Source organism: Orbicella franksi, chromosome 2 (assembly GCF_964199315.1).
Source record: "Orbicella franksi chromosome 2, jaOrbFran1.1, whole genome shotgun sequence".
In the NCBI taxonomy this organism is placed as follows: Eukaryota; Metazoa; Cnidaria; class Anthozoa; order Scleractinia; family Merulinidae; genus Orbicella; species Orbicella franksi.
In genome coordinates, this window is record NC_138146.1 from 17,979,994 (window position 1) to 18,007,953 (window position 27,960).

Genomic DNA, 27,960 nt, shown 5'->3' on the forward strand with positions numbered 1-27,960 from the left:
TTATTTATTTAGTTTAGTTTTGTTCTGTTTTCTCCCATGCAAAATGCAATAACAAATACTTTTAGTTGAAGTAAAACTACAGTTCCATCCACTGATTAAGTCAGCGGCCTCCCCTTGGAAACACATTTTCCGCCATGTAGTTAATAACGTTGCCAGCGGGACGGTATCGACCCACCACGAACGTTAGACTGCCATCTCCGGTTTTAGCTCGACCCATTCCTAACTCTTTACTGTCCTTCCATACGATCTGCGTGAAATGTCCAGTCCCTCCCTGCCAGCCACCACGACGAAAGTTGTAATTCTTATACTCGTCGTACCTATGATGTTAGGGTAGAGTATGTAATGTCACTGCTGATACAAAGTCTAATTACAAATGCTATATGGGATTAGAGTGGCTTTCAACTGAGTGTCGAAAGTAATCAGAGCATTACGTTGGTTTTGTAAAAAAAAAATGCGTTGGTTTTAGTTTTACTGCGGTTTAAGGTTGGCTGAGAAGTCTAATTGGTAAGTAATTGGTTTGGTTTGGTTTTACGACAGTCAATTGAAAACCGTTCTAACTTGGCACAAGAAGAAGCCAAAGCTGTGGTAAAGAACGACTGGGACATTTAAGATGACGGGTAAAAAGGACTACTCTTTCTTCTATTGTCAGATAGTCGTGTTGTTTCAGATGGTGCACGTGTGACGCGCATTCTAAGTCTCTTAAGTCTTTTTATCTTTTATGATATACATGTAGATTTAATTGTTGGATTCATTAGTTCTTTCGCTAGCACTACATGCCCACGTACTGGATCCAATCCGTGTTTTTGACAGATATCATGTGTGCAGTGAACTAGTGTGAGCTTATAATGGCTCTTTTTTAATGATACCTGCTGAATAATGAATGCTCTCTTTCTCGGACGAAAACGTTAGTGATATGGTACATAGTAAATGCAATTAATGTATTGATCAATCAATCTGCCAGTCAGTCAGTCAGTCCGTCCGTCCATCCGTCAGTCCGTCCGTCCGTCAGTCAGTCCGTCCGTCCGTCCGTCAGTCAGTCAGTCAGTCCAATTACTATTGGTCACCAGATAGTTCGTACAAACTAGATATAAGAGCAATGACTGATCTCCCATCCGAAAAGGCCCAATTTAAGTTACCAGTTAAGTTACCGTTTGATAGTGCTTACCACATGGTGGTTGCTTCCTCTCCAGCAGAATCAAATTTTCCGGTAAACATGGCTATGTTTTCTCCAGCGTCCTTTCTTTCGCTTTTGCTTGAGTGCTGCAATGTACGTGCGCGCGCAAGTTTCTCAGCCCAGGCTTGCGCTTCCCTAGCAAGGTCGTCCGCCCACTTTAAAGGTGGTACGCCATGCATGGAACGGAATCTGTTGTGTGTGTCTAGAGACTGCTTTGGAAATGGTCCTTTAGGAGATGATGTAGCTGAGCTGGAAGGTGTAAATCTCTCTGCTGAAAAGTTAAAAAAAGTTTATTTGTAAGCGGTAGGCTAAGGACTAGGTAAATGGTAAATGATAGATTTTTCAGCTTTATGCGATGTCGGCTTTCTATTTTAATTCTTAATCCAATGTAAAGGTTCGTTATTGCGCGAAAATGAACTTAGTCTCCCGTATGCTTCTAGTCTATGTTTTGCACTGTAAGTTTGTCCCAAATGTGGAGCCATTGTTTTGTACGTTTTAGGCTGAAATTACCAGCAAAGGTATTGAAATTCACCACAATTGTGCTGAATAAATATGATATATTAGTATTTCCATATCCTTTTCGTTATTTCTTTTAACCAAGTTTTGACTTAAGAGTAATGAACATTGGTGCTTTGGCATTTTAAGATCATGATTTAATTTTAAAGCCCACCTGGTTTAGGTTCCCTGGGTTTTTGGCTGCTCCACGAGGTTGAGGAAGATGGTCCCTGAACTAAAATTAATTATCAATGTCAGAGGAGAACATAATCCACTCAAATTAAATGTTCGACATTTATTTTAGGGTTGTTTCTTAATATTTTGTAACATTTGCGGGTGAATCGCGGTATAATGACGATTTTTCCAACCAAGAAGCTTTCGATACATTACCATTTCTTTCCCATTTGTCCTTCCTATCCTTGAAAGGGTCTGCAATAAAATAGAACAGTTGTGTCAGGTCAAATAACCTGAAACCACCAGCAAACAATAGCAAACCAGGTATATTTATCAATTAGATTATGAGCTCGGGCTTTCTATTTATTTAGTAGTAGATCCTTGAGACTTAATTGCAAGCTTTAATTAAGAACCAAAATGATGCTGCATGCTAATCAGTAAGTCTCACATATAGTTCCGCATCTTTTGTTAAAACATTCCATACATTACCATTTCTTTCCCATTTGTCCTTCCTATCTTTTGTGGGGTCTGTAATAAAAGAGAACAGTTCTATCAGGTTCAACTGACCAAACCATTAACGAACAATAACAAACCAGGTATATTTAACAATTGAGTTATGAGTTCGGACTTTCTATTTAACAATTAGATTATGAGCTCGAGATTGCTATGACGTGATAGCTGATTCGGCCTTCGGCCTCATCAACTGGTCTTAGTAATAAACTTCACACTTTAGAAAACTCGCGCGGACTGAATTGTCAGTTTGACTTTTCCAGTTGTGTACGCGCGCTTTTCAGTTTCTTTCAAAAATTTCGAGCTTTTTTAATTCAAGAAACCGTAAATGCCCTCCTTTTAGTCTTCTCAGTAATTTGATTATCCATTTGTTTCTAAATGTTCTTTCAAAACTTCGGAGAAACGAGAAAACGTTGCAATTTTGTCGACCACACCAAGCCACTGCACACTAATGGGTGGGTATGGGTATACAATGGCTCAGCCAATCAGATTACAGCATTTGCAAAAGTATCCTAGTAGAATTATACTAATTAGTGTTAGATCCTTGATACTTAAGTGGAAGCTTTATTTAAAAAACAAAAATGCTGCAAATGCATGCTTATCACGAAGTCTCGAACTTTAAGTATGGTTCCGTTATCTGGAAATATTTTGCTCTCACTCCAATTTGTGCGCGACCAGAATGCGGAAAAGCTCTTTGTACAGGAACGCTTGTTACGCAGGCTGCTGTTGCCCCTTTGTTGTTTTACACAAGTAACCATTAGTGCATTACCATTTCGTTCCCATCTGTCCTTTCTATCCTTGAAAGGGTCTGAAAAGAGGGAACATAGTCATTTAACGTATCATCGCACAGCGACAAAACGACAAATTATAATAACAAGAAACAATAACAACAACAACTACAGCAACAGGAAAAGGAACATAAACAACAGTGGCAATAACTGACAAAAAATAGTAGTAATAATTCCGTCAACCTCAGGTGCGTGTGAATGAATTTAAAATGGTTCGACCACCAAATTGACCAGGTTTGTCCAGTGGTTAATACCTACGTTTTCAGCTTCCCCTTAAAATGAAACAAAACGATCATTCTCTAAGGTATTTTCTGTATGCTTCGGATGAATGCCCTATTCTCCCAGAGGAGAGAATGAATTAAGTTAATAAAGTCAGTCGATTTAACACTAGCTACTGAGGGTCAATGGTCTTTGTAAAGTCTTTATAGTTGAATCTAAGAGCAAAAGGTCTCACTGGAGAAATATTTACCTTCGTCAAATCTACTTCGCATATCCCTTGTAAAGCTCTCAAATGAATCTAAAAGATAGAAGTCGTTAAGTTTGTCAGTGGAAGACAATATCGTAGTATTGCTTAATAATTTCAAAAAAAGGTGCTCTTTGTTAATTCCAGAAAAAGGCAAGAAGACAGGTTTTACTGATCGATCCACGGACCTCCTCTTCCTCCGTCAGTGATAATTGTTTTCGTCACTGTTGTTTTGACACCATCCCGGTCGTAAGTGACCTGAAACCGGAAAAAAAAATAGAAGTGAACATAAATAGAGCTGTGTTAAATTGCAAAACATTGCATTATAATGAAGTGTATAACTTGAATATTTAGGGGAAAAAACAGATACACTGTAGACAAAAAGGCACATGCATTATCACTTGCTGTTATAAATCAGTTACAAATAGGGTTTGAATTTTTGATCGCCATTATTTTCGATCTCCATTATTACATGTTATTACATGTTAAAACATATGGATGCCACTCGCTCCCTCGCTCGCTCCCTTACACACTCACTTCCTCGCTCGAGGACCCTTAGTCATTTGACCAGAAGGCCGACCCTTATCCCTTAATCTCCCTTAAGATTATTCTTTTTAATTAATTCCCCTTACTGTTTCCGTTTTCTCCTGGCGATTAGGAGACCTTCTACCTCCATCAAAATCTCGTTGCGGTTCCAGTCGACTACTGAATGCTCTCGGATCTCTTTCCCTAGAACTGTAACTTACTGAGCTGCCAAGCTAAAGATAAACATAGACGAATTAATAAATTAATTTATCCATTTTTTTGCATAAGTTTTAAGGAACTGCCACCGAGAGGAGAAAACAGGGCTTACTGGTATTTTACACAAGTTTAGTTCAGGACAAGGAACGTAACTCAAGTAACTCCAGAATCTACTTCAATCCTAGCCTAAAGTCCTTGGGACACTTGACACTTATTTTGAAGTGGGAAGTCATTATTCAATATTCTGAACCCCCCCCCCCCCCCCGCCCCGTCCCCCAAAAGCAATGTTGGAATATTGGGTCTACTTTGGATGGATCGACATCAACATTGTGATGGGGGTAGGGAGGGGGAGGTGGACAAAAAGACCATATGTTGGCAAGTGCAAAGTGTCCCAAGGCATTTGACCAGGATTGTAGTTTTTGTTCAACACTAAGTTGTTAATACAAAATAACAGCAGTGTACTACCTTTGGTTTTACATTATCCTGAAAGTGATTGAGAACATTCCCTGGTGGTCTGTATCGTGCAACAACAATGATCTTCCCTTCAGAACTCTTGGCTTTGCCTATTCCCAGTTCCTTCGACTCTTGCCACACGATCTGTGTGAAGTGGCCAGTGCCGCTTTTGAAGCCTGGACTTCTGAAGTCATAACTGTTTTATAAAAAAGGGTGGTGTAATAGAATTGACAAATTGCGTGGAAATCGTGAATGATAAGGGTCGTAACGTGAATAAAGAATGGAAAATGTTGGCCGAAGATAACGGCAGTGTGAAAACCATATCGTTCGATGCCAAGATTAGAATGGATCGATGTCGTCTTCTTGACAAAATGTGACCCATTGTATGTCGTTTATACTGTGTGACAGGATTAAGCTTAGCTTGAGGCTGAATGCTTCGAACCTTCTCGCGGTCTAAATATTTCAATACTTTGGTCGAGAGCTCGTAATATTTCTCCTGTACTTCATTTGATTTCCATCACCTTTTGTAAGAAAGAAAATATTCTGAATAAAGCCTTTTTCGTCTACTTTTTGCGAGTAGCGCTCCTTATTTCCTCAAACAAGTTAGCCAGTTTGACAAGTTTAAACATTGTGTGTAAGCCTTTTCGTCGGATAATAAGAAAAAAATGTTTGTTATTATCTCCTTACTTGTCGACCTCTGCATACCACCGATCCACGACTTCCCCGCCCGTAACATCACTCTTCCCCGTCACGGAATACACATTTTCTCCGTCGTCAATATCCTCGTGTCTCAGTCTTCCTTCTTTCGCCAGCTGTTTGGCCCACCTTTCCGCGTCCTTTTCCAGAGATCTTGACCAAGTCAGCTGAGGAGCCTGGTGCAGAGACCTGTATCTGTTGTGAGCTTCAAGTGCCTCTTTCCCAAATTTGTCTGGCATTTCAGTCTACGGTTAGTCTACATTAAGTATACATGAATAATGTTCAATATGGGCAGTAATTACTCCTAATTGCATACTGTATTCGGGTACAACTTTGTGAGGTATTTTGCAAGTACTGAGTTTGTGTTTTACAGTTTTTCATATGTTTGTCATGATGTGGTGAAGGGTTCTTGCTCATTCAAAGCAACCTAAACAACACTTGGTCGGTAATATTTTGTAACGATCTATATAATCAAGTCCCTTCTGATGTTGCCAACTGAATGCGTTCAATCTGTTTTGCAACCAACCCTATTGTTTTTTGAAAAAAAAAAAAAATCAGCTTGAGATTTGTACATGTGGGTTCGAAACGTTTTGACGACTCTTACGTAGGAAGACGTTAATTAATGGTATGGCAACAAGTTTCTCGAGTTGTTTGGGCACTCCTTGATTTTGCATTCAATAGTGCATATGTATACCTCGCGAAACAATAATCACTTGAAACTGACTTATATCGGCCCGTAAGTTTTTTGTAACATTTCAATATTTATATCTTATGGACAATAGCTTTAGCAGTATCTAGATAAACGATAGCATACCGAGTTCTTAACGATTGGTTTGTCTCGAGCTTCAGCTGGTTGAACAAAATGCCTGGATGGAACCTTCACTAGCCGACTTTCGTTATGAAAACCACTTATTTTTCAATATAATGACATTTTGCCCATAAAGTCATGTATCTTGACTTTGATTGATGTAGATTCTGTCATGTTCTATTATGCAAATGTGTCCGTGAGAGATATCACCCGCTTAGAGAATGCAGACGCAATGGTTCGAAACAAAACTATGTAAGCCTTTGTTAATCCATCAAGGCTGCGGTGAGCTTTAATGTCCAAGCTACCACAAATATCGTAAGCTTATGTAATTCCATTTGTAACATGTTGACTTTTCTCTTCGCATCAAAGCAGTGTGCGATGGAACGTTTTGCTTTTTTCCTTCACACTTTTACATGTAAATGGGCGTGCTCTTAGATTCAAGTGATCTTTATTGCAAGTACTTCCACATTATGTTTGGCTCAAAAACTTCTCAGGTGCGTTAGATATAATACTGTGTAAATATAGCTCAAAAGGTTCGATCAGAACGACGGGATACAAAGGCCAAGTGTAAATGTTCACGTTCCAATAGCTTACGCTTCGCATTTCAAGTCTTCGATCTTTTTAATTTCCTTTATATTGGCAGAGGGTAAAGAAAATGATAACGTTTAAGTTCTCTTTGTTTTTCCCTGCTTGCGATTAACGTCATTTATCTCAAAGCCATTTAATCGGCCGTCGTTAAGCGTATATTGGTAAGGTGCTAAACTGTGCATTTACCTCTTCACTACTGAGTTGTTGTTCCTTCTGTCTCCAAGCTTGTGGTCGCTTTTACGTCAAAGCGCGCCCTTCCCAGGTGCAAGTTTCTAAACAACAGAGCAAAGTCGTGCTTATAAGTGCTTCCATCGCCCACCTCATTCCATTTATTCTACGTGAATGCAAATCACAACAGGAACTTTTATGAAACAAAGGCGCTAATTACGAGTAAAAATAGTTCAAGCAAGAAATAAACTTACCCGTTCACTGGATGTTTGTGAACTTACCGTGGTCGCCAACGACGATTGTTGAGGGCTTAAGTAAGTTATGGGGTTACGTGTTTCTTATGTCGATAAGATGTTTACAGACCGAAAAGCTGCTACTCGCTCATTGCTAAGTTGTCAAGGATATTCAAAATGTTTGTTTTCGTTGCTCAATATTAGCATAAGGATAAGAAGGCATATAAAGGCCAATCACGTAAGGAATTGGTAATTACTTGTAAGTGTTTTCATTCTCTTGTTTTGATTTTAATATTGCAAAATGCTTGAACAGAATGTAGATAACAGCTACTAGGGGCTCAATCCTGGTCCTTCAGTGTATTTGCAAAGTCATTCCCGAGCTCTAGTTTTGGTAGTCAAAATTTCTGTTTCTGTGCAGCTGCATGTAATTGGTTAGCATTAGTAACGTTATTAACCACTTTGCACTCGATATGACTTTGAGTTATCTAAGGTCAAATCTTACAGGACTATCAAAGTAAAGCGATCTAAAAAAACATCCTACTTATAATCGGATCTATTTGTTCACTGTGTGTGTGTCTGCCTGCTACAAAGCGACAGCAAGGTACATTTTCTTTCTTTTGGTCTTAATTTCTAACTAAAATATTGCATGTTTATATTACGACTTTCGCTTTTGGTGTAGACGGAATGTCTATTAACAAGTTGTAGTCTAAATTCATTTATGATAATACAAGTATTCTTCCAAAAAATTGGTGAAAAATAAGCACGAAATGTTTCTTATCTATTTGACGTACAATAAAATTTTGAGCTCGAAATTTCTGTTTAAACAATAGAGTGTTTCTGTCGAGGAACTATCGGCTGATAGTTGCCCCGCGGAAATTTGATGTTATTAATACAAATATTTGCCCGAGAAGCGAAGTTTAGAGGGCAAATATGCTAGTTTTAAGAACATCAAATTTCCAAGGGGAAACTATCAGACCGATAGTTCCGAGACATTCAGTTCACCACTAAATTTTCTTTTCATATTTAGTGAATTATTTTCAACTTGTTTTAGAATTAAGAAAGCCGTGAAAAGCTAAATGTAAAATTTGAAAACAGACAAAAACCCACTTATTGCAATTTCAATTGGTAATTTTCTCTAAGCCAGCTTGTTTACAGAAAAATTTTCACGGACAAGTACTATCCATCCAGGTATTTTCCTCGGACGGGCACTATGGGCTGCTAGTGTCTCTCCGCGGATGAACACTATCACGTCACGTGGTCAATTTAAACCAATAAGAATCGGAGAAAATTTAGCGGTGAACTATAACGCGTGATAGTTGACGCCGAGGTAGCCCGAATTGACTATCACGCCTAGAAACCGATAGTGAATAAATTAATTGTTTTAGTATAAATCTACTAGTCATTCAGAATTTATTTAAACCCCTTTCACAGAAACTTCGAGAACGCAAAGAAGCGGCCACCATTTTGTTCTCAACCGAACACTGCGAAGGTACTCGCTATCTACAATATGCAGAATGGATAGTAAGTAGGACACGTGTCAATAAGAGAACGGCATTCGTGATAGAATGCTTGTATATTTATACTAATAACGATTATCGGCAAAGTTCAAATACATTAAATCACTCTTTTGTGTAATTTTAGCACTCCCTTATGAACTTTTACTTGCGCATGCTTTCCGAGCCATTAACCAGGTCACCAGAAAGTCAACAGAACCTTTAATGTCTGAAAATACTGCGATCTCAATTGTTATCGATACCTTTACATAAACACGCTTGCAGGTAGGCACGCAAGACTGCTAACAATCGATGAAGCCAGTGATCGCAAATATAACGGGTAGCAAAAATGATTCACGCAGTAAACCGTAATATGGCAATTTGGCTGCTGTCAATATTTCTCCAGTATAGTAGATAGCGACAAATTTACCTTATAATATACTATCAACGAAAAAGTTGTGTGTCATAGATTGCATATGGTCAAGGTGAAGATTTATAGAGTTGACTGGTAACTTGACAGGCACTGTTTCTTCATGGGATTCTAATTTTTCTAAGTTCCCTGAAATCGTTGACACAGAATATAAGCCTTACAGGATCTGAACGAGCACCAATCAATGAGGCTTGGCCGAATCGAAGAGAAATAACTGACACAGCTTTTATTGAGATCGCATGCAATCTTCAGAATATAGGCCACGTTTGATATATCCATAATCTAACATGGCTCCGAGGCTTTCAGGACAAACTTCTATATTTGGTGGTGTTCTCTTTGTATCCAAGTCTCTTGTAAATTGAGAGATAAAAGAAACTTTAAAAAAAAAAAATTGCAGTTTTGTTGTCAAAGCCTTGGAACCATGTTAAAATATTGATATATTGCACATGGCCTATTTCGTTTTTTACGGCATCTGCAGAAATTCTCGCGCGCTCATTGGCTAATTTTTATTGTCAATAAGCGGACAGACACATGAATTTATAATTTATGCGATGCGTCAACGAGCGAGGGCGGACAATTTGACAATTTGCTATCGTAAAAAACAAACTGACGTCAGTTTTTAATACGTCTGTCCCGTTATTGACAATGAATTTCGTCATAACCTTGTCAAAGGTTATGTGCGGATCCACAGCTACTTTGACAATGTTATGACGAAATTCATGATCAATAACAGGACAGACGCATGAAAAGCTGACGTCAATTTGTTAAATTGTTTAGGTCACTGTAATGTTTTCTTTTTGGCAAAGCTTGTAACTCGTAATCGATTAAAGAGGATACCTTGTAACAAACAATCAAAGATAGGTGGGTTATGGCGGCACTTTGTAAATGGTAGAAAAGTTGGTAACGGTTATTAAAAGTAAAACAAATAGAGTAAAACTAACTTCTTAGAAAGATATGTTGGAAAAGTGAAGATACAAAGATTAGATCCAAGCAATTTCTTTCGTCTTTCTTTGTTATCGAAATAAACCCAATTAAATGCAGCGCATGCCCATGTTAGACCGGGCAACAAAAACTACATTGAGTTCTGTGGTTCGAAGGAGCTCCAAGGACCGTCTTATTTAATTTTTGCCCAACTTTGAACACCTGTATTGATACATTCCAGGCCACTCAGCTACTACCATTTTTTCATTGTTTTCAATTATGTTCATTTTTTATTGCATCTATATGATTCCGTGTTCTTTCTTATCTTTTTCTTTCCTTTCTACTTTTTTAATGTAATCTTTTAAATTTCACTTGGTAAATCCCATTTTTAATTATTTACTGTTACTAGTCTTCCAACACCATATATTTTGGTTAGATAATATGTAGCTGATGTATTTCGATGATGTTAGATGTTGTTTACATATTCATCTCGAGCTTGCCCTGCACATTTACTGTGACTCTCCATCATTTTACTCTCTACATTCCTACAGCCAATTTGATTTCCCTTATTCTTTACATTGCCTATTACTATGAATGTAGCCATTGAACGGAGCTGCTTAATGCACTTTAGTATTTTGACTTTTTTTTCACAGTTTCTTAATTCTTTTTTATATATATACATAAGATTTTATAGTACTATAATGTCTAAACTGTACCCAGACATTCACACTGTACTGCATACAGAGAAAAGTATACTGCACAACTATTGCAATTCGGTAGATGGACAAGTACATCAGTAATATTTCAATATTTCGAGTTTTAAATGCTTTCACAGATGGTATTGAGTCACATCTAAATGGGGCAAGAGAGTTTTTCTTTTAGTTCACCCTTTGAAAACGTTCTCCTGAAAATGATTCAACAAGTTTCCTGGAGGCTTGTACCTTGCCACAACAAACGTCAAACGACCATCAGCAGTCTGGGCTCTGCCCATTCCCAGCTCTTTACTCTCCTTCCAAACCACCTGCGTAAAATGCCCCGTGTTGCCCTGGAAACCTGGCTTATCAAATCTGTAATCCTTAACCTCGGCATACCACATGTTTGTTGCCTCATCGCCCGCTGATTCAAACTTTCCAGAGAACATGGCGATGTTTTCACCGGTCCCTTTACGTTCTGACTGAGAAGCGTGCTGAAGGCTACGGGCACGTGCCAACTTCTCCGCCCAGGCCTGCGCGTCCTTTGCAATCTCATCGGACCATTTCAGTGGTGGTGCACGATGCTTGGCCCGGTATTTGTTGTGTGCGTCGAGGGCTTGCTTTGAAAAGCCAGCTTTTGAGGTTGAGCTTGGCGCGCGAGATTCTCCTTACAAAAAAAAAAAGAAAAAAAAAACATTTAGTGCTCTTGTTAAGATGACAATCAAAGTCAGATACGACAGTCATTTAGCAAATCAAGACTTGTACACAAAGTGGCTTTAACTATCCAAAACCATGGGTTTAATTGTTAGGGTAACCCAGCTCTGACAGGGTACTATTACTGTTATGTAGCTTAGAGTTTAGCTACTTGTGTAACACAATGGATGAGCCGGTCTATTTGGATGTTTCATGCACTCAGCATGTCTTTAAAGCACTGGTGTAACAATTATGAAATATATTAAAGAACCATTAATATATTTTGTCATTATATTATTTTATTGCCTTGCCATAACGTAGTCAACAGCCAGCATTAACCAGGAAAAAAAATTACCTCCTCCCAGAGATTGTTTAGTATCATGGGGTGCTTTACAACCTGGGGAGTCTGCTCAAAGAAAAGAAAAAAAGAGGATTCAAGTGTAAAAAATAACCATAACAAACAAAAACTACGTATATATACTGTAGCTAAATATTTCTATATTTATGATTAGGAATGACCAATTCTTTGAATCATTTCATCGATTTTAATGACCATCCATTCAGGGTCACTAAGAAACTTAGAGATTATTTCAAACAACATACAACCTTTATCAGGAAGCGCCGCTTTCATGTCTCTAGAAAATGCTTGTGGGTTTCTTGACTCTGCGGCAGTAAAAAAGAAACCAATAGGATATTCGTAAATATTAAACCTTTCCATTAATAAATCAACTAAAACATTTCTCAAAAAGACCAAAAACTGGTCAGTTTTAGTAGAATTCTACTCGCATAATGTAATGCAAATGCTGCAATCTGATTAGCTGAGCAATCGACGACGCTGGTTTCCGTTTCGTAAACGGTTGGTGCCATTTTTAACGGTCGATGACATCATTGTTGACCAAGCCTTTCAGAATGGACGATGCCATATCTGCTTTAGTATAGGCCTGGACAAGGTAGAAACTGGTTTTAATTTGTTGATTGAGTAAAACGCACTCGTCAAATGCTTGATTGTTCATATTTACACTGGTTTGCTTGCGGTTAGCTTTTATTTAATGGTTGGGTCAACTCTATCATTAATATTTGCAGATATTTGGCGGATCAACCTGGTAGTGTAGTGGTAGAAGAGGGATATTAGGAAACGGAAGTTTCGGGTCTGATACTGGGTGGTTACTTACAAATTTTCTTTTTTCTTTTATTTCGTAGAGAAAAATTCGTTGATAGTTAAAAAAATTTGTAAGTGTCGCGAAATTGGCATCGACCGTTTACAAAACGGACAACTGCATCGACGACTACCAGCCATTAATTTTCATTGGCTGTAGGTCGTCTAGGGAATGGCGACGTTTCCCCATTTTTTCGAAGTTTCGGACGAACATTTATAAACAAATGGATAATTGAATTGCTGAAAAGACTGAAAGAAGAACATTCATGATTTTTTGGCGTCAAAATCTCGAAACTGATGTGCGCATACACAACTGTAAATCTCTGAAATGACAATACAGTCCGCGAAATTCGGATTTTTCTTTAATTAGAAGGTTAATAGTACGTAGAGGAGTAATTAAGAATCGCCAGTTAAAGGATTATGAGCTGGAGATTTCTATGAGGTGATAGTTTATTCGGTCTTTGGCCTCATCAACTGTCACCTCATAAAAATCTCGTGCTCATAATCTAGTTGTACATTACATCAAGAGTGGAACTCATGATCTGATGTACACCTGTCACATGCTTTAAGCAGTAAGTCACTAAGCTATAGGGAGACTCGTAGCCAGTTGCACAACTTGTTAAGTTACCCAGTTTTTAATAAATTCTGCATATTGATAGGATCAGGAATGATGAAAGTGTCCCGTGTACATAGCTACATGCACTTCGCCCATCAACCTGATGTGGTGAAAGTATACGATGAATGTGATAATCTTACCATGAACTGTTGTGACAGTTTCCTTGGAATACCCACCTTGACCTAAGTAAGAAAAAACAAACAAACAAACAAGCGAGGAAAACCTTTGTGAGAAAGTAAATTCCAACTCGTTCAAGATTGAACATCGATAGAAAAACTGCAGAGAAGTTCAAAGCTGCTTGGATCATTATGCTACCCTTTCCCAGTCTCTGTTTTTTAGCTTGACTTTTCTTACCCTAACTCTTACTGTTTTTCTTATAGATTTTCATATAAATTAGTTCCAAGCAGCGCCGCATGTCCCTGGGGTCGATTAATGCTTGTATTCTCGTCGCCCGTGTACTTAGCACGGATGTATCGGTATTTTATTGATTCAGATGTCATCACAGTTGAAAAGATAAGAAATCTGGTCCCTTGTAGGACTGTACCGCTGCTAGGGACAATATGCCTGGCTTCTCATCTTTGTTCTGTACCGAATATAACAGTCCCACAAGGAACGGCAAGATGACATTGATCTCAAACCGTAACTCGTTCACGACCGCGACACAATTAGTGGTCCGGTTCCTCTGTTTGTTTGTTGGTTTGGTTAGCTGTGTTGTTGTTGTTGTTGTTTTTTTTTTCTCACTATTACTTCCACTTACTATTTCCTTTTAAAGTCACTGTTACCGTGGATACTACAGTCTTCTTAGTACCATCCGGATACGTCACAACCTGAAATCAAACAGCATTTTGCTTTTCAATGTTGGTATTCTTATTTTCATGCGTCAGTTATGTGTGGGTGAAGAAGTATTAAATATGATAGCGAGTTATCTTTCTGATGACAAGAAACGTAGAAATATGAAACATGTTTGTTGATGCAATAGACTATTAATGTATTTTTTAACACTTCTGGTGAATAGTCCGTAGGAGTAGTTGTTGTTAGTATCACCCAACTAGTGGACTAATGCAAATCCTGCATTTTAATTGGCTACGCTACTAGAGGACTATTAGTAATAGTCCTCGAGTAGCTAAATTGGCGCAATCGAGCGTTACGCTTTCTTTCGTTTTATTCCGAAATAAATATTTCTTCAACTTGCATTTGCTGATTAGACCCTTAGACCCTTCGCACTCAAAGGCCACGGGTCAATAGCCCATGAGGCGAAGCCGGGCTACGGGTCTAACTGTTAATTATAAGTTCCTCACCGTTTCCTCTCTACGATGCTCGCCAGCTCCAGTAGGTCGTTCCTCGTGTTTCTGCCGCTGGTGCACAGGTGTGGAGCATTTCTTAGACTGTTCCTTTTCGGGAATTTTTACTGGCCCGTCCTGCAAAAGGAGTAGGTTATATTTTCACAATTAAACAGAAATTACTGTCTGTTTCAGCAACCAGAGTGATGTTAAAAAAAGATACCAAATAGGAAATGCGAACAAACTAAAAAATAAAGCAAAAATAGTAAAATGAGAGAAAATGCATAGCAATAAAACACCATGCCATTAATGTTCTTCTTTCGTTTAATATTATTATTGAGTTGCTTTTCCTTTTTCCCCCATTACACAATCCAGTGAAGTTCGCTGCAATACCAGGGCTATCAGGGCTATTATTATCAGTATTATCCACCTCACGTGCCTTTGACGGGAAGACATTTTCTTTAAAAGCCCTCATGTTATTTCCCGCCGGCCTGTAACGGCCTACCACGAACACCTTCCCGTCGGCACTCTTAGCCCTGCCTATTCCTAGCTCTTTGCTCCCTTTCCAAACGACTTGTGTGAAGTGACCGGTGTTCGACTGGTAACCAGATTTGCTAAAGTTGTAGTCTTTCACTTCGCTGTACCAGCTGTTTACAGCGTCGTTACCGTCAATTTCCCGCCCAAACACCATAAAAACATTTTCGCCATCTTTCGTGTCGTCATGGCGTAGTCGGCCTTCGCGCGCAATTTGCTTGGCCCATGCCTCGGCGTCTCGTGCAAGGGCGCTGGACCATGTGAGTGGAGGAGCTTGATGAGCTTTTCTAAAGTTGTTGTGGGCTTCCAGAGCTTCTTTCCCAAACGAGTCCATATTTCTATTTCACTGAAAAAGAAAGCGAAAGTTAACTTTTTTCGATATGTAAATGGCCAATGTGACTTCTGTAGTTTTTGTTTAACTGTCTTCCATTTTAAATAGAATAAATAGCGAGAACTCCATTACAGTGTTCAATCTGGTTGGATCTCTGTGAGTATTTCGAAGGTATTTCCTGATAGGGAGCTTAAGCAAACCACGACGGCAACGGTAACAAAAACGTCACCAAACAAAAAATTTACTGAGCGGAACAGTGGCTATGCTCGTGCGTTTTAAATATTTGTACATTTCGTAGCCGTCCTCTACTAAACAACAATGTGAAATGACCAAGTTTAGCTTATCATGGAGAACGTAGGCCACGGGGGCAAATTTTTTCGCATTGCGTTTGAGAATCGATCGCTGGCATTACATATTTAGTTTGAGCAGGTTTTCAGATCTCAACAGGTTCAAATAGGAACGAATTTCGAAGGTAAAATATAAATTCATTATAAATCCATTGAAATATAGACCCATCTGTGGGTCGTTTCTGGCGTCACCGTCGTCTTTGCTTAAGCTCCCTTATAAATCATCGCTGAAATGACAAACCTAGTGGTTGCTTGGAGCATTGATTTAAAAGTAAATAACTCCTACCTTCAATTACTGCACTATCCTATTTAACGAAAAATAGTAAATTTAAACAACTCGTCGACTTGTGTATGAAAATAAAGTATATCCATTACAGTCTGGATCTCGGCGATTTATCCAACTTACGTGGCCCGTAATAATCTTCTTCACCAGCATTTAACCGTTAATTATAATGCCAAGACGAAGGTTCAAACCAGGATCTCAACTCCGAGAATTTTCATTTTCGATAATAATCTTGACATCGTGGAATATTTTTCCTTGTGGCAATTTGAATTTTAAATCAAGCGCATTCAACAAAAGTGAAATGAAGAAATGTCGAAACTGAAATTTAGCAAGCTGCAATTGAACTTGTTTTTTGGGTAGGTGGATAAATAAATTTCTAGACCAATGGGAATCGATATGATGTTAGCGGAAAACCCGTGACGGTCAAACGAGCACCCCGGGACGAGCACCTTGTGAAGGCTATCACGGACATGTCCTTCTTGACCGTCACGGTGCTGTCACGGGAACAGTGGGGCTCTCTCGGGTAATTGTCCGAAGTTCGTTACGTAGATTAAAAGAGAGAAAACTAATCAACATATAGCTAGTAAACTTACAGTAAATGGAGTGAGACTAGTTATATAAATCAAGGAATCAGAATCTTTGACTAAATTAGCGCAGGATCTTCATCACTTTTCGCATACAGTCATGTTGAGTACGTAAGATTTCATTCATAATTATCATCAGCGATGAATCTCGAAGTTAAGACTGTATAAATCGAAAACGACCTGGAAACCTGGGAAACAAGAAAGCTCTGACGGAATATCATAGGTATATTTATTCATGCGCCGTAAGCATTGACGGATGTGATTGGTTGATACCATGGCATTTACAAGTGATCGGCACGTTTACTTGCAGCTGTCAACTGGTCGCCTTGAGGCCACTCAATAAACGCCACGATACATTATTTAACGGCCCGGTGAAAGATATCCGATGTTGCGCTGTTAAAAACACGATTTCGCCACTAAAGCGGCCTGTCCAAAATAAAAAATAAATAAATGAATAAACGTAGAATAAAAAATAACATAATATTTTCAAGTGAAACATATTTTGTAGTCATCCTGCTCAGCAGTCATATGTTTTTTGAAAACATTCACTTATTACACTGTAAAATTACGATTTTTGGTAGCGACAAATAAATATTACATTTTCTATCATAGTTTTTTCATTTTTTCTCTTCCAACTGTAATCTTACCCCCCGTAGCAACAGAATTAATGGTTTTTTTATTTTCTTTCTATCTTTCTCTCACAAATCTCATGCGACTGCAAAGCTAGGAAGAAATGTTTCTGTGGCTACAGCAGGTTAAAAGATGATATGCAAATTTAAGAAGTGAAGACTTTATGTTGTAGGAAGTTACTGAAGAACACGTCGGCGTTTATTGGTAAACCAACGCAATCTGACAGTTTTATTTGGAAATGTTTTGAAGCCTGCGAAGCTGATTCATATAAACATCGCGATATATTACTGATGAATCTGATAGAAGTCATTTTATTTTAGAACAAAAAATAAGAAAATCGTTTTTCTTTGCCATCTGCGTATGGTACGGATTTGTTTACGATTGAGAAGAATCGAGGCAGGGGAGAGATCCTGTTCAAGGTGTCAACGAATAAGGGGAAAAGGGAGAAAGGATTTACTGATAGGGTGCATGTTTATAATCACAAATGTCCCGCGGTTTTAATGTTTACGAATCGAGGCGTTTCAAGAGAAATACGAACCGCCATGCATCTTATAAATTATTTCAACACCCTGTCTTTGATCATTTCGACCAACTTGCTACTTACCTGCTCGAGAAAGTATTTCTTTTATCATTCGACAGCGCTTAACAATGGGTGGAATCGTTTATAAATATTCCAAGGAAAACGCAACAAAAAGCAACTTGATACCACACGTGTTGGTGCAAGCCAGAGAAGCGCACAAGACTGTTGTCCAGGGGAGTTTGTTCAAACAAGTTCTCAGGTGAACAATGACTGGTTTACCTGTGGACAAAGTATATAATTGAAAACCAAAGCTCGTTTAAAATTTGCATATAAATGATGCATTCTGTGTTACGAGCTCGTTGTCAAATACAGGGTCAACCATGTCTTTTAACCCAATTTCATCCTTGATATATTGAGACCTTCAGTTTATTATGTATTCTGTTAGTTTATTGTCTTGTCGGCATCTTTATATTTAGTGTTTGTTAACACTCTTTAAAGGGACTTTCTGGAATAGCAGCAATTTATGCCAGCTAATTAAACGCGTTGTTTTTTCCTCATTGTTCTAGATATATCTTGGGATATATCATTAGCCATCATTCGACCCTGAAAAAGAGAATTCATAAATTTCAAATTTCCTCTGCATGTGGTCAAACATGTTATTTTATATAACTGGCCCCTTAGACAAAGCTTAACACTAAATACATTGATCAGCGATCAAAGCGTCCGTTCACTTATATCTGGAGGATCGTAACGATCTTATGGAAAGCACTCCCAATGTATGCTCACCAAAGAGTCTCCAGCGACTGTAGCGATCGTTGCAATGAAAAGTATACCAGAATGCAGTGCATCGTTCGATCCAGGTCGTCTCGGAAACATTTTTTATTCCCTAACGATCGTGGGAACTGGCAGTCCTAAGAGTCGCTCAACTTTCGCTGGTTGATCGTAACGATCATATATTGCGATCGTAGGGATCATAAGGAAACCAGCCTCCTGGATAGCTTCAAGTTTTTATTACTAGCTCAAATGGGTTCATTACCATGCTAAATTATGACTGTTTCAAAGAAAGTGCTGTGTTCGGACTCGTGTTAAGGAGCATTAATTATGAATGGTTCTATAATTGAAGATGCGCGCAGAAGGCGTTTAATACTGTATATAGTCATATAATTTACACTGACTGTCAAATCTCTGGCGGGCTTATCGGTCAATTGTTATCTTCAACAAGGGTTCGGGCATATAGCCAACATATTTTTTTTCCACTTCTGAACGAAAACGACAGGCACATGTTTGCGTGGTAAGTTGACCGCCATGGCAGAAAAGTTTGCTCGTAAATGTAATAATCAATCAATTCCAGCATAAAATATACCGTGGGTGAATCTCGCCTAGAGAAGAGATGTTTGAAACTTTTACGGAAAGATAGCGAGACAAAACAAAAAAAAAAAACTTTTTTTTCCAGAGAAGCGACAAGCTTTCAGGTGCATGCAGTTTTAATTAATTACAGTGAATGAAATATAAATTGGGAAACAGCTGAGAAGCAATATGAGTTAATTCATCCATTTAGTAGGTATTACGTGCAGTCGCACACTACTCCTTTGAAACAAATTACACTGCCCGGCTGACGGTTAAAACTTATAATTGAAACTTTAGTCCGTGCAATTCTTCCATCGTAGCATGCGTCAGAAGGCCTAAGAAGACCTCAATTTGCGAGCACCTTTTGTGTCAGAATTGCTGTAATGTCTCTGTGGGAAAATGTCAAGTTACCCTCTCTAATATGAATCGTTTTATATCACATTTTTCGCAACACAATTTCACCTTAATACATATGCTTAAATAACAATCACCAGGAGTAACAGATAACATGGCTTATTATATCGCAGAGCTTGACTTTTGCGAGTAGTAACAAGAGTTAACTCAATGTCACACAACTAGTGTTGTTCATTCAAGTTTTCAACTTTGGCTATTAGTGTTCAGAACATTTTCATGAAAGTTTTTCAGCACATTTCCTGCTGGGTTGTACCTAGCGACAATATACGTAAGACTTCCATCGCGACTCTTGCATGTTCCCACTCCAACTTCAGTGGTATCTCGCCAAACGATCTGAGTGAAGTGACCAGTATCGAAACTAAAACCAGGCGAGTGGTATTTGTAACTGTTGATCTCCGAGTACCAAATCCTCACAGCGTCAGTGACATCATAGTGGTTCGACATGCGGCAGATGTTTTCTCCCTTAAACTTTCGTTCTTCTTTATGCGCGTGACGCAGTTCACCATTTCGAGACAACTTCTCTGCCCAAGCCTGCGCCTCTTTTGATAGCGCAGCGGACCATTTAAGACTGGGCACGCCGTGAAGGGCGCGAAGTTCATTATGTGCTTTTAGTACCGCGTCAATGAACGAATCTGCAACCAATAAAATTGCATCCATAATATAACTTACAATAGTGCGATGTCATTTTCTGGGAAAAACGGGTAAGACCTCACCCCCTGCAATAGAAAATATGCGATCATAACCTGATAACTCAAGTAAATAATGATAAATCCAGGAAGGCGTAAGGAGAAACGGCCAGTCCTATTGCCCATTTACTTAGAAACGGAGCAGATAACATTATCTACATACAACGAAGGTGCCAACAGCTAAAAGAGATTGAATAGATAAGTGTATTGCAAGTTCTCTTACCGTGTGAAATAAAAGAATCTTGCATCTTTACCACGTCTTCCCCTTGCGGGGATGTCTTTTCTGTAACAGAAAACCACAAAAGTATTTCTTTGTGTAATTTGCCTCCACATCGATGATTGAAGTAAAACTACTTTACACAAGTAACTATGCGATGCGTCCTACCTGGCATTTGTTGTTTTTCTCCCGTTGGCACCTGCCCCAATCAAAACAAAACAGAACAATTTTAAAAATACGTTTAAGTTTTCTTAGCCTGCGTACAGACTTCACCGTCACTGTTTCCTTAGCAAAGGAAATAGTAGACGGTTGTACGCAGCTGGCTGTATGTGCCGGGTCAGCTTGAATTGAAAACTGTTTTCTGAATGTGGGAAAGCCCAGGCTGTACTAATTGAGTCATTTCTCGTTTAAACCCAAAGAACAAATTGGAATTCAGTACACGTGTAGACAACATTGCAGTCGGTGACACAAGCACGGAAAGAGACACGAGAGCTAAATCCACGTGTTTGTACAAAAATACCAGGGTATCGGTGATCGCTTATTCAAGAATTGAAATCTGCAGCCGGACAAGCACATTTTGGCGAAGAGTATACTGGGCTTGAAATCCTGTGTGGTTACTGTTGTCGTCTCGTTTAATGAAAGCAACGAGGATGATTTAAATTTATATGTCATTTATTAATCCTCACTTTAACTCTTTGTATAAAGTATATCGTTACGATTAAATTTAGAGCCGAATATCGTCATGTTCGATGCAATCACTGCTGCTGAATACTTTTTGGCCATGAACCTCTAGATGAGGAGAAATGGCAGTGAACTTCAGCTAAGAAGCTAGGTTATTTGACGTGAGTGTTTGCCTGGTGCCAATCACCCGATCTGGTCCCCGAAGAATGCTCTTATACTGCTTTTAGAAACTGTTGCTGTTATTTAACAATTAGACCCGTAGCCCTTGAGGGCGAAGGGTCTAACTGTTTTAGTATCACCCAACTAGTCGGACAGAAAAGGCAACAATAAAGTTAGCAAATGCAAGTTGAAGAAATATTTATTTGGGAATAAAAAGAAAGAAAGCGTCACGCTCAATTGCGCCAATTTCGCTACTCGAGGACTATTACTAATAGTCCTCTAGTAGCGTAGCCAATTAAAATGCAGGATTTGCATTAGTCCACTAGTAGGGTGATACTAAAGTAACTTAGTCGACCAACCTTTGGAAGGACGTTCCCCTTGAATGCGTTCAAGTCATTTCCGGCTGGACGGTATCTGGCCACCACATATACACTTCCATTAGAACTCTTTGCTCTTGCCATGCCCAGCTCCTTAGAGTTCTTCCATACTACTTGGGTAAAGTGGCCTGTTCTAGGTTGATGCCCTCCCTGGTTAAAATCGTATCGCTCAACCTATTGAAAAAATGTTGAAAAGAAGGCCAAAGTAAGTTAAATTCATAGTAGTGTATGGTATAGCTGTACTCGGGCCCAACATTCTGACGAAGTAAAGTGACACTACCACAGCGATTTTGTTGCAATTTTGGCCAAAACATTACTACAATTATGACTGAGTGCCTTCGCTCGCACACAAAAGCTTTTAGAACACCAAGATGAAGATAGTAAGTAAACTTTTGAAGAAAAAGTAAATTGTAAATTGTTTTTTAGTTATTTTTCCAACTGCAAGACACGACGGAATTTGAAAGAGTTTGGCGGAAACTTTCAATTTGACATCACAACCCTGTGTATGCGTAACTCATTAAATCACTCCTTTTAAAGCTGCACATGCACTTAAATAGCCTATCGGTAACCATGTGTGGGCCACACGGGACGAACTGACCTTGGAGGATTAAGCACTCTTAGAATACTAACCCAAACACTATCATACGACTTCCAGAAGGGAACTACACAGTTCTTGAGACAACCAATAGAAACTAAAGTTTACAGAACAAGAAACCTAAACAGGATCTTTGTGAGAGATGCAGACCAAAGCCAGTAGACAAACCCAAACATCACCATCAATGGGGTATTGTTCGGAGCTGAAGTATTCTCGATAAACTAAGATAAACAACAAGAAGTCATAAGACTCACTGTGTGGGCTGTCAGCCCTAAAATTGCAAGACTAAAGTAAAACTCTACATGCGAGCCAGGTGGCCCATCAGACCGGAGCTTAACTCGGTTTCCGTAGCATGAAGCGGCTAGGGATGGGATGCTAGTCCATCGCAGGGTTACCCCCAGCAATAAATTCGCCTGTACCCATTTATACACCTGGGTGGAGAGAGGCACTGTGAGAGTAAAGTGTCTTGCCCAAGAACACAACACAATGTTCCCAGCCAGGGCTCGAACCCGGACCGTTCGATCCGGAGACGAGCGCACCAACCATGAGGCCACCGCGCCTCCACACACAAGACTAAAGTGGTAACTACAAAATGATAAACAATCGGTGATCACGTATCAGAAATTTAATTCTATACAGGTCTTTGAGCTTCATAACACTAGAAATGTGTTTCTAGCGAGATTTATTAGAATTTTAGGTATAGTATACTTATTCAAAGGTTACCGGTACACTGTCAGCCATTATAGAGTGCAGTTGCAGTCTCTCGTCTACGCAATGGCGACGTTTTTTCGTTTTCTCGATGTTTTGGCGGAACGTTTAGATGCAAATGGTAATAAAATTCCCGAGAAGACTAAAAGAAGGTAACTAATGGTATTTGGACTTAAATAACTTGAAAATATATAAAAAAAAATCTATAAGTTTCGTGCGATCTATAAGTTTCGCGTGCGATTTGATAATACAGTACGTAGAAAAATAATTGGAAACCGATATTTGCGCTAATTTCAGTTCGAATTCTACTAAAACAATTCGGCGTCATTAACTATCACCTGCTCATAACCTACGAGTTTTAACCAATAACATGAATACTAGAACCATCTCCCTTTCTTCAATTTTCTTTTTGAAGGCTAATCACAAGTCACACTAGAATAGAATTTAAATTTTCCCTTGGTGATTGGCTTACCTAAAACATTTGCATGTTTATCAAACAGTGGACGATAGTTTTAATTAAAATCACACTTAATTTACAGTATTTAGCCTATATGTCCGGGTTAGTTAAATTACCCTCCTTCCCTCCCTCTCTGTGCCAGTTTTAGATATGCTTGTTTTCTAGTGATCTCCTCACGCAAGGTACAGCAGTCTCAGCCACCCATATGTAATTTACCTCTGAATACCAAGTCTCCGTCGCCTCTTCTGCTGCAGCATCAAAACCCTGAGATGCCATAAACACATTTTCTCCAATTCCCTTCAGTTGATCGTGTTTGAGGCCGCCTTCTTTCGCTAGTTTCTTTGCCCAGATTTGTGCGCCTCTTGCAAGCTCATTTGACCAACTTAAGGGTGGCACATTGTGTGCAGAACGAAACTTGTTATGGACCTCGAGGGACGTTCTAGCGAACACATCCATTATCTAAACAGTAAATGACAAACAGTGGAACGTTTGTATTGCGAGGATAAAAAAGTTGTAACTAAACCTCCATGTAAATTAAGATTGCAGATAGAGTTCGCTGAAGCCTGTATACCTACATTGCTAGTACAGTATACTCCAATGTAATTTTAACTCACAGGGCATTGTTCTTGACACCACCTGACTCTTCAAACAAAACTTGAAGATCAGTTTCAAAAGATGTCATGCCCGATTACTTATTCAGTAAACGAGAGTCACCACATTGTGTCGACAGAGCAAGAACATTGTCAATCGCCAATGGGATGCCATGGTCTGTTTGTGGTAAAACATCAGATTAGAACTGAAGTAATATTAGAGAAAGCACAAGTAATATTTAGGTAGCATAAAAATGGCGGTGTTTAAGGACTGCGCGATGTTACCTCAGTTTTCTTTTTTTATCTAAAAATCCGCAGACGTACCAGGTTATGCACCAGCTGTGTCCTGAAATTGTGTTGTTTCTTCTTACAGTCGCTCAATTTCGTGGATATTACTGACAAGAAAGATATTCGAGACCCAAGGTTTCGCAGTAAATGTTGAGTTTGGCGTCTTAATTCAACACTTTCGTGTGACTGCTATTTGCATATATTTAGTAATTCACAGCATTATTCAAAAGCACGTGGTTGATTGTAAACTTTGTTCTCAACAGGAAGACATTTATGTTTTGTTATATTCACACCTACGCCTACACTGGACTGAATAATGAATTGTATGATATCATATGGCAAGGTATTCTCTGATCCTATGCTAACCTGTTTGTCGGAAATACTTTCATATTATTTCTGAATATGATACTTTTTCAATATTCGTGATTGTGAAAATTAGTGTAACGCAAACACCAGTCTGGTGACAAGCATAGCCATTCACAAGCTGAAATACATGTTTATTTCCCTCACTAACACTCTTTATTCTGTGGCGTTACACTGGAGTAAAATATGGTGTACTGGTTGATATTCATTGATACTCATTAAGAAAGGATCACTCATGTGAGCTTACCATAAGCCAAGTTGACTCCCGTGGCGTAAAATACTCACCTAATATATCTGTACGGTGTACAATGAATGCAGCCGGCCTGAGTAACGTGAGACGTCGTTATAACTTGCACTTTGGTTTACAAATTATTATGCCCTTGTTAACCGATAGCGGTTCAGTGATATTGATGTTTTAAATTGATCAGTCTACAGCTACAAAGCCCTGCGCCAAAACGTCCGAGACAGCACAGAATAACAATAGCGCGTGATGGATTTCTCGTCAAAGAATAATCGAGTTTCAATTAATAACTTCCACGAAGTTTGAGACTATTTTCAGCTGTCTGGTATGCGCGCTAAATACCTTTATAAAGAATCACCATTGTACAATATTCGCATTCTGAATCGCCACATTTTTGACATTTGGAGAAGCGAACGCCAGTACAATTGTCAATCGATCATTTCGATTGTACATCAGAGGAAAAAAAAATGGTAAGATCTTTTTATGGCATTCATTTTTCTTTAACCGTGTTTGTTTTCATAAACAACCGACAGACAAATCTTTATTTCTGTTCATCGTATGATGTTTAATTTGGATCTAATTTTATGAAAGCTTTAAAAAACACATGCGAAAACTTCGTGACAAAATCCTAAAAGAAGATCTTAAAGCTCGTATAATCTAGGACTAGAAAGTTCGTCGACTCTTGAACATATCAAGCAAAGAATGTGTGAACTTATTTAATTAACTAAAAATAGTAACTATTGGATCAAAGGACAAATAATTATAAGAAAGGAGTTCCGCATTTTGGCCCGTCTCCCTATTACCTTTATCTTGCTTTATTTATATCAGCTTGTCACCCTCAGAGGATAACATTAAATTTTTCTCTCATTTTTCTTTGCTACTGGGAAGTAGCCACTGCGAAATGCTAGAATATATTCTAGAAGTAATGAAACAACGTTATATTTTGAACTTACATGCACAGCGAATGGTAGGAGGATTAATACTCGTTCATGAAATGTTTGGGGCCAGTCTGTCGGCAACTAGGCTGAAGAGAGTTTGGGGAACGGGGTGGGTAGTACGAGGAGGTCGGGTACCCCCATGTTATACCCCATAAATAAAGGCTTCGCGCTAATTGTTATTCGGTGTTATTGTACTACCGTAGCGTAGTATTCAGATGGAAAAAGACAGATAGGTAGACCCAGGGAGACATGGAGACGATCGGTTTAAAGGGTGATGAAGGAGAAAGGGTAGAGCTGGGGAAAGATTGGAAAATTAGCGAAGGACAAGCTGTAACATTCTAGAGCCAATAAACCAGCCAAAACTCGAGAACACAACTCTGTTTTAATTCAAGCAACTGGCAACGTGTTTCATCCAACTGAACTACTGGCAAACTACTGGGGGAGCGGTTACACAGCTCACAACATTCTACACTCCCCCACTAAGCCATGAAAACTAGTACAATAAATCAACGACAAAACTTAGCTTGCAGTTCTTAAGTGTCTCTGTTCTAATAACCTAAAAAGTCACTTCGTGACAAAATCAGCCAAGTATCGAGGGGCGTGTCTGTTCCTAGTAGGGTAACGCTTCTCTGGAATGCCTTGGGTACTTGATTGCACAGGGACAGGTGGCTCCCTTGGGGTTTCTTCCCACTGCAATTCTGGTTGTTCAGTTGCCAGCGATGCTGGAATTGGGTCTGCTGGAACCTCTTGATCAGCAATAGGCTCTTGGGGAACGCAGGATCGCTGTATAAGGTGGTCTTGATGACGTCTCAAGAGTCGGCAATCTTCTAGCTGAACTGCGAAGGAAGTTGGACCCGTTGACTCTTTCAAGATTCCAGGTAACCACCTTGGTCCTCTTCGGAAGTTGCTTGCGTAAACTGCTTCCCCTTCCTGCATGGTGCGTTCCTTAGCGTACCAGTCATGTGCCTGTTTCTGAGAAGCTTGGCTTTGTCGCACTTTCCTTCCGATTTCTGGGTAGACTAAGTCTAGTCTTGACCTGGGTTTCCTTCCTAGAAGTAATTCTGCAGGGGACACTCCTGTTGAAGTCTGTGGGCTGATTCTGTAACGAGCTAGAAATTCTGAAACTCGCGTCTCCACACTTCCTCCACTCATCTTCTTCATTCCCTCCTTGAATGTTCTACCGCTCTCTCAGCCAGTCCGTTAGACGCTGGGTGGTAAGGTGCTGTTCTGATGTGACGGATCCCGTTATGTTTGAGGAAATCTCCAAACTCTTTGCTCGCGAAGTTGCTGCCATTGTCTGTGACGACAATTTCCGGTAGGCCGTGTGTCGCGAAAGCGATTCTCAATTTCCCAATGGTAGCACTTGAAGTTGACGTATTCATTGGAAACGCCTCCATCCACTTGGAGTGGGCATCCATCACAATGAGAAACATTTTCCCAAGGAACAGACCCGCATAGTCTAGGTGGAGTCGAACCCAGGGTTTATGAGGCCATTCCCAGGGATGTAGAGGGGCTTCTGGCGGTGACTTCCTGTTCTCCTGGTAGGGACTGCACTGGTGAACCTTCTGCTCTAAGTCTGCATCCATTTTGGCCACCACACATAACTTCTCGCCAACGCCTTCATACGGCAAATTCCAGGGTGTATCTCGTGTAACTCTTCTACCACTCTTGCTCTTTCCTTAGGGGGGGACCACTACTCGATTGCCCCACAACAAACATCCATCTTGAACACTTAATTCATCTTTCCTAGTGAAGTAGGGCTTCAATGCTTCATCTGAGTTGTGATTAGGCCAACCATGCTGAACGAACTTGATTACTTGTGACAGTATTGGATCACATCTGGTTCCGGTTCTGATCTCATTCACACTCACTGGTGTTGAATTGAGGAGTTCCATTGCAAACACGGTTTCTGCAGGCAAAGGTGTAGTTGAAGGACTAACCGGCAAGCGTAGTCGGCTGAGGGCATCAGCATTGACATGTTCTGGTCCTGGTTTGTACTCAATGGAGTAGTTGTATGCAGCTAGAGTCAAGGCCCAACGCTGAATTCTAGCTGCTGCCATAGGCGGTGTGGCCTTCTTCTCATTGAACAATGATTCCA

At 39.4% G+C, this 27,960-nt stretch overlaps 3 protein-coding genes across 9 annotated transcripts; all 3 read right to left on the reverse strand.

Moving 5' to 3' along the window:
• Window positions 1–99: 99 nt before the first annotated feature.
• LOC145478382 (uncharacterized) lies at window positions 100–7,947 on the reverse strand. 4 transcript variants are annotated; one of them, XM_081456396.1, is made up of 13 exons: window positions 7,340–7,947; window positions 7,077–7,162; window positions 5,486–5,750; window positions 4,811–4,994; window positions 4,237–4,362; window positions 3,793–3,862; window positions 3,611–3,658; window positions 3,123–3,161; window positions 2,333–2,371; window positions 2,060–2,098; window positions 1,845–1,904; window positions 1,166–1,445; window positions 100–317 (listed from the first exon to the last, which is right to left on the reverse strand). In XM_081456396.1, exons 3-13 carry the CDS (start codon window positions 5,731–5,733, stop codon window positions 101–103), a joined length of 1,350 nt encoding a protein of 449 aa, XP_081312522.1. In that variant the 5' UTR covers window positions 5,734–5,750; window positions 7,077–7,162; window positions 7,340–7,947; the 3' UTR covers window position 100. The 4 variants fall into 4 exon arrangements, with proteins under 4 accessions (XP_081312522.1, XP_081312521.1, XP_081312518.1 ...); XM_081456395.1 differs by having other exon boundaries at window positions 7,077–7,224; XM_081456392.1 differs by lacking the exon at window positions 7,340–7,947 and having other exon boundaries at window positions 7,077–7,329.
• A 331-nt stretch (window positions 7,948–8,278) lies between these two features.
• Window positions 8,279–18,223, reverse strand: LOC145478384 (uncharacterized). Of its 4 annotated transcripts, none has more exons than XM_081456401.1 (8): window positions 17,886–18,223; window positions 15,012–15,452; window positions 14,591–14,710; window positions 14,050–14,119; window positions 13,433–13,474; window positions 12,127–12,183; window positions 11,876–11,926; window positions 8,279–11,494 (listed from the first exon to the last, which is right to left on the reverse strand). In XM_081456401.1, the coding sequence occupies exons 2-8, from the start codon at window positions 15,438–15,440 to the stop codon at window positions 11,019–11,021; spliced, it is 1,245 nt and encodes a 414-aa protein (XP_081312527.1). In that variant the 5' UTR covers window positions 15,441–15,452; window positions 17,886–18,223; the 3' UTR covers window positions 8,279–11,018. The 4 variants fall into 4 exon arrangements, with proteins under 4 accessions (XP_081312527.1, XP_081312526.1, XP_081312525.1 ...); XM_081456400.1 differs by having other exon boundaries at window positions 16,071–18,223; XM_081456399.1 differs by having other exon boundaries at window positions 16,191–18,222.
• Window positions 18,224–18,359: 136 nt separating this feature from the next.
• LOC145478386 (uncharacterized) lies at window positions 18,360–24,015 on the reverse strand. Its single transcript, XM_081456402.1, has 5 exons — window positions 23,659–24,015; window positions 21,665–21,856; window positions 20,634–20,664; window positions 20,472–20,531; window positions 18,360–20,194 (listed from the first exon to the last, which is right to left on the reverse strand). Exons 1-5 carry the CDS (start codon window positions 23,896–23,898, stop codon window positions 19,746–19,748), a joined length of 972 nt encoding a protein of 323 aa, XP_081312528.1. The 5' UTR covers window positions 23,899–24,015; the 3' UTR covers window positions 18,360–19,745.
• Between the last annotated feature and the right edge of the window lie 3,945 nt (window positions 24,016–27,960).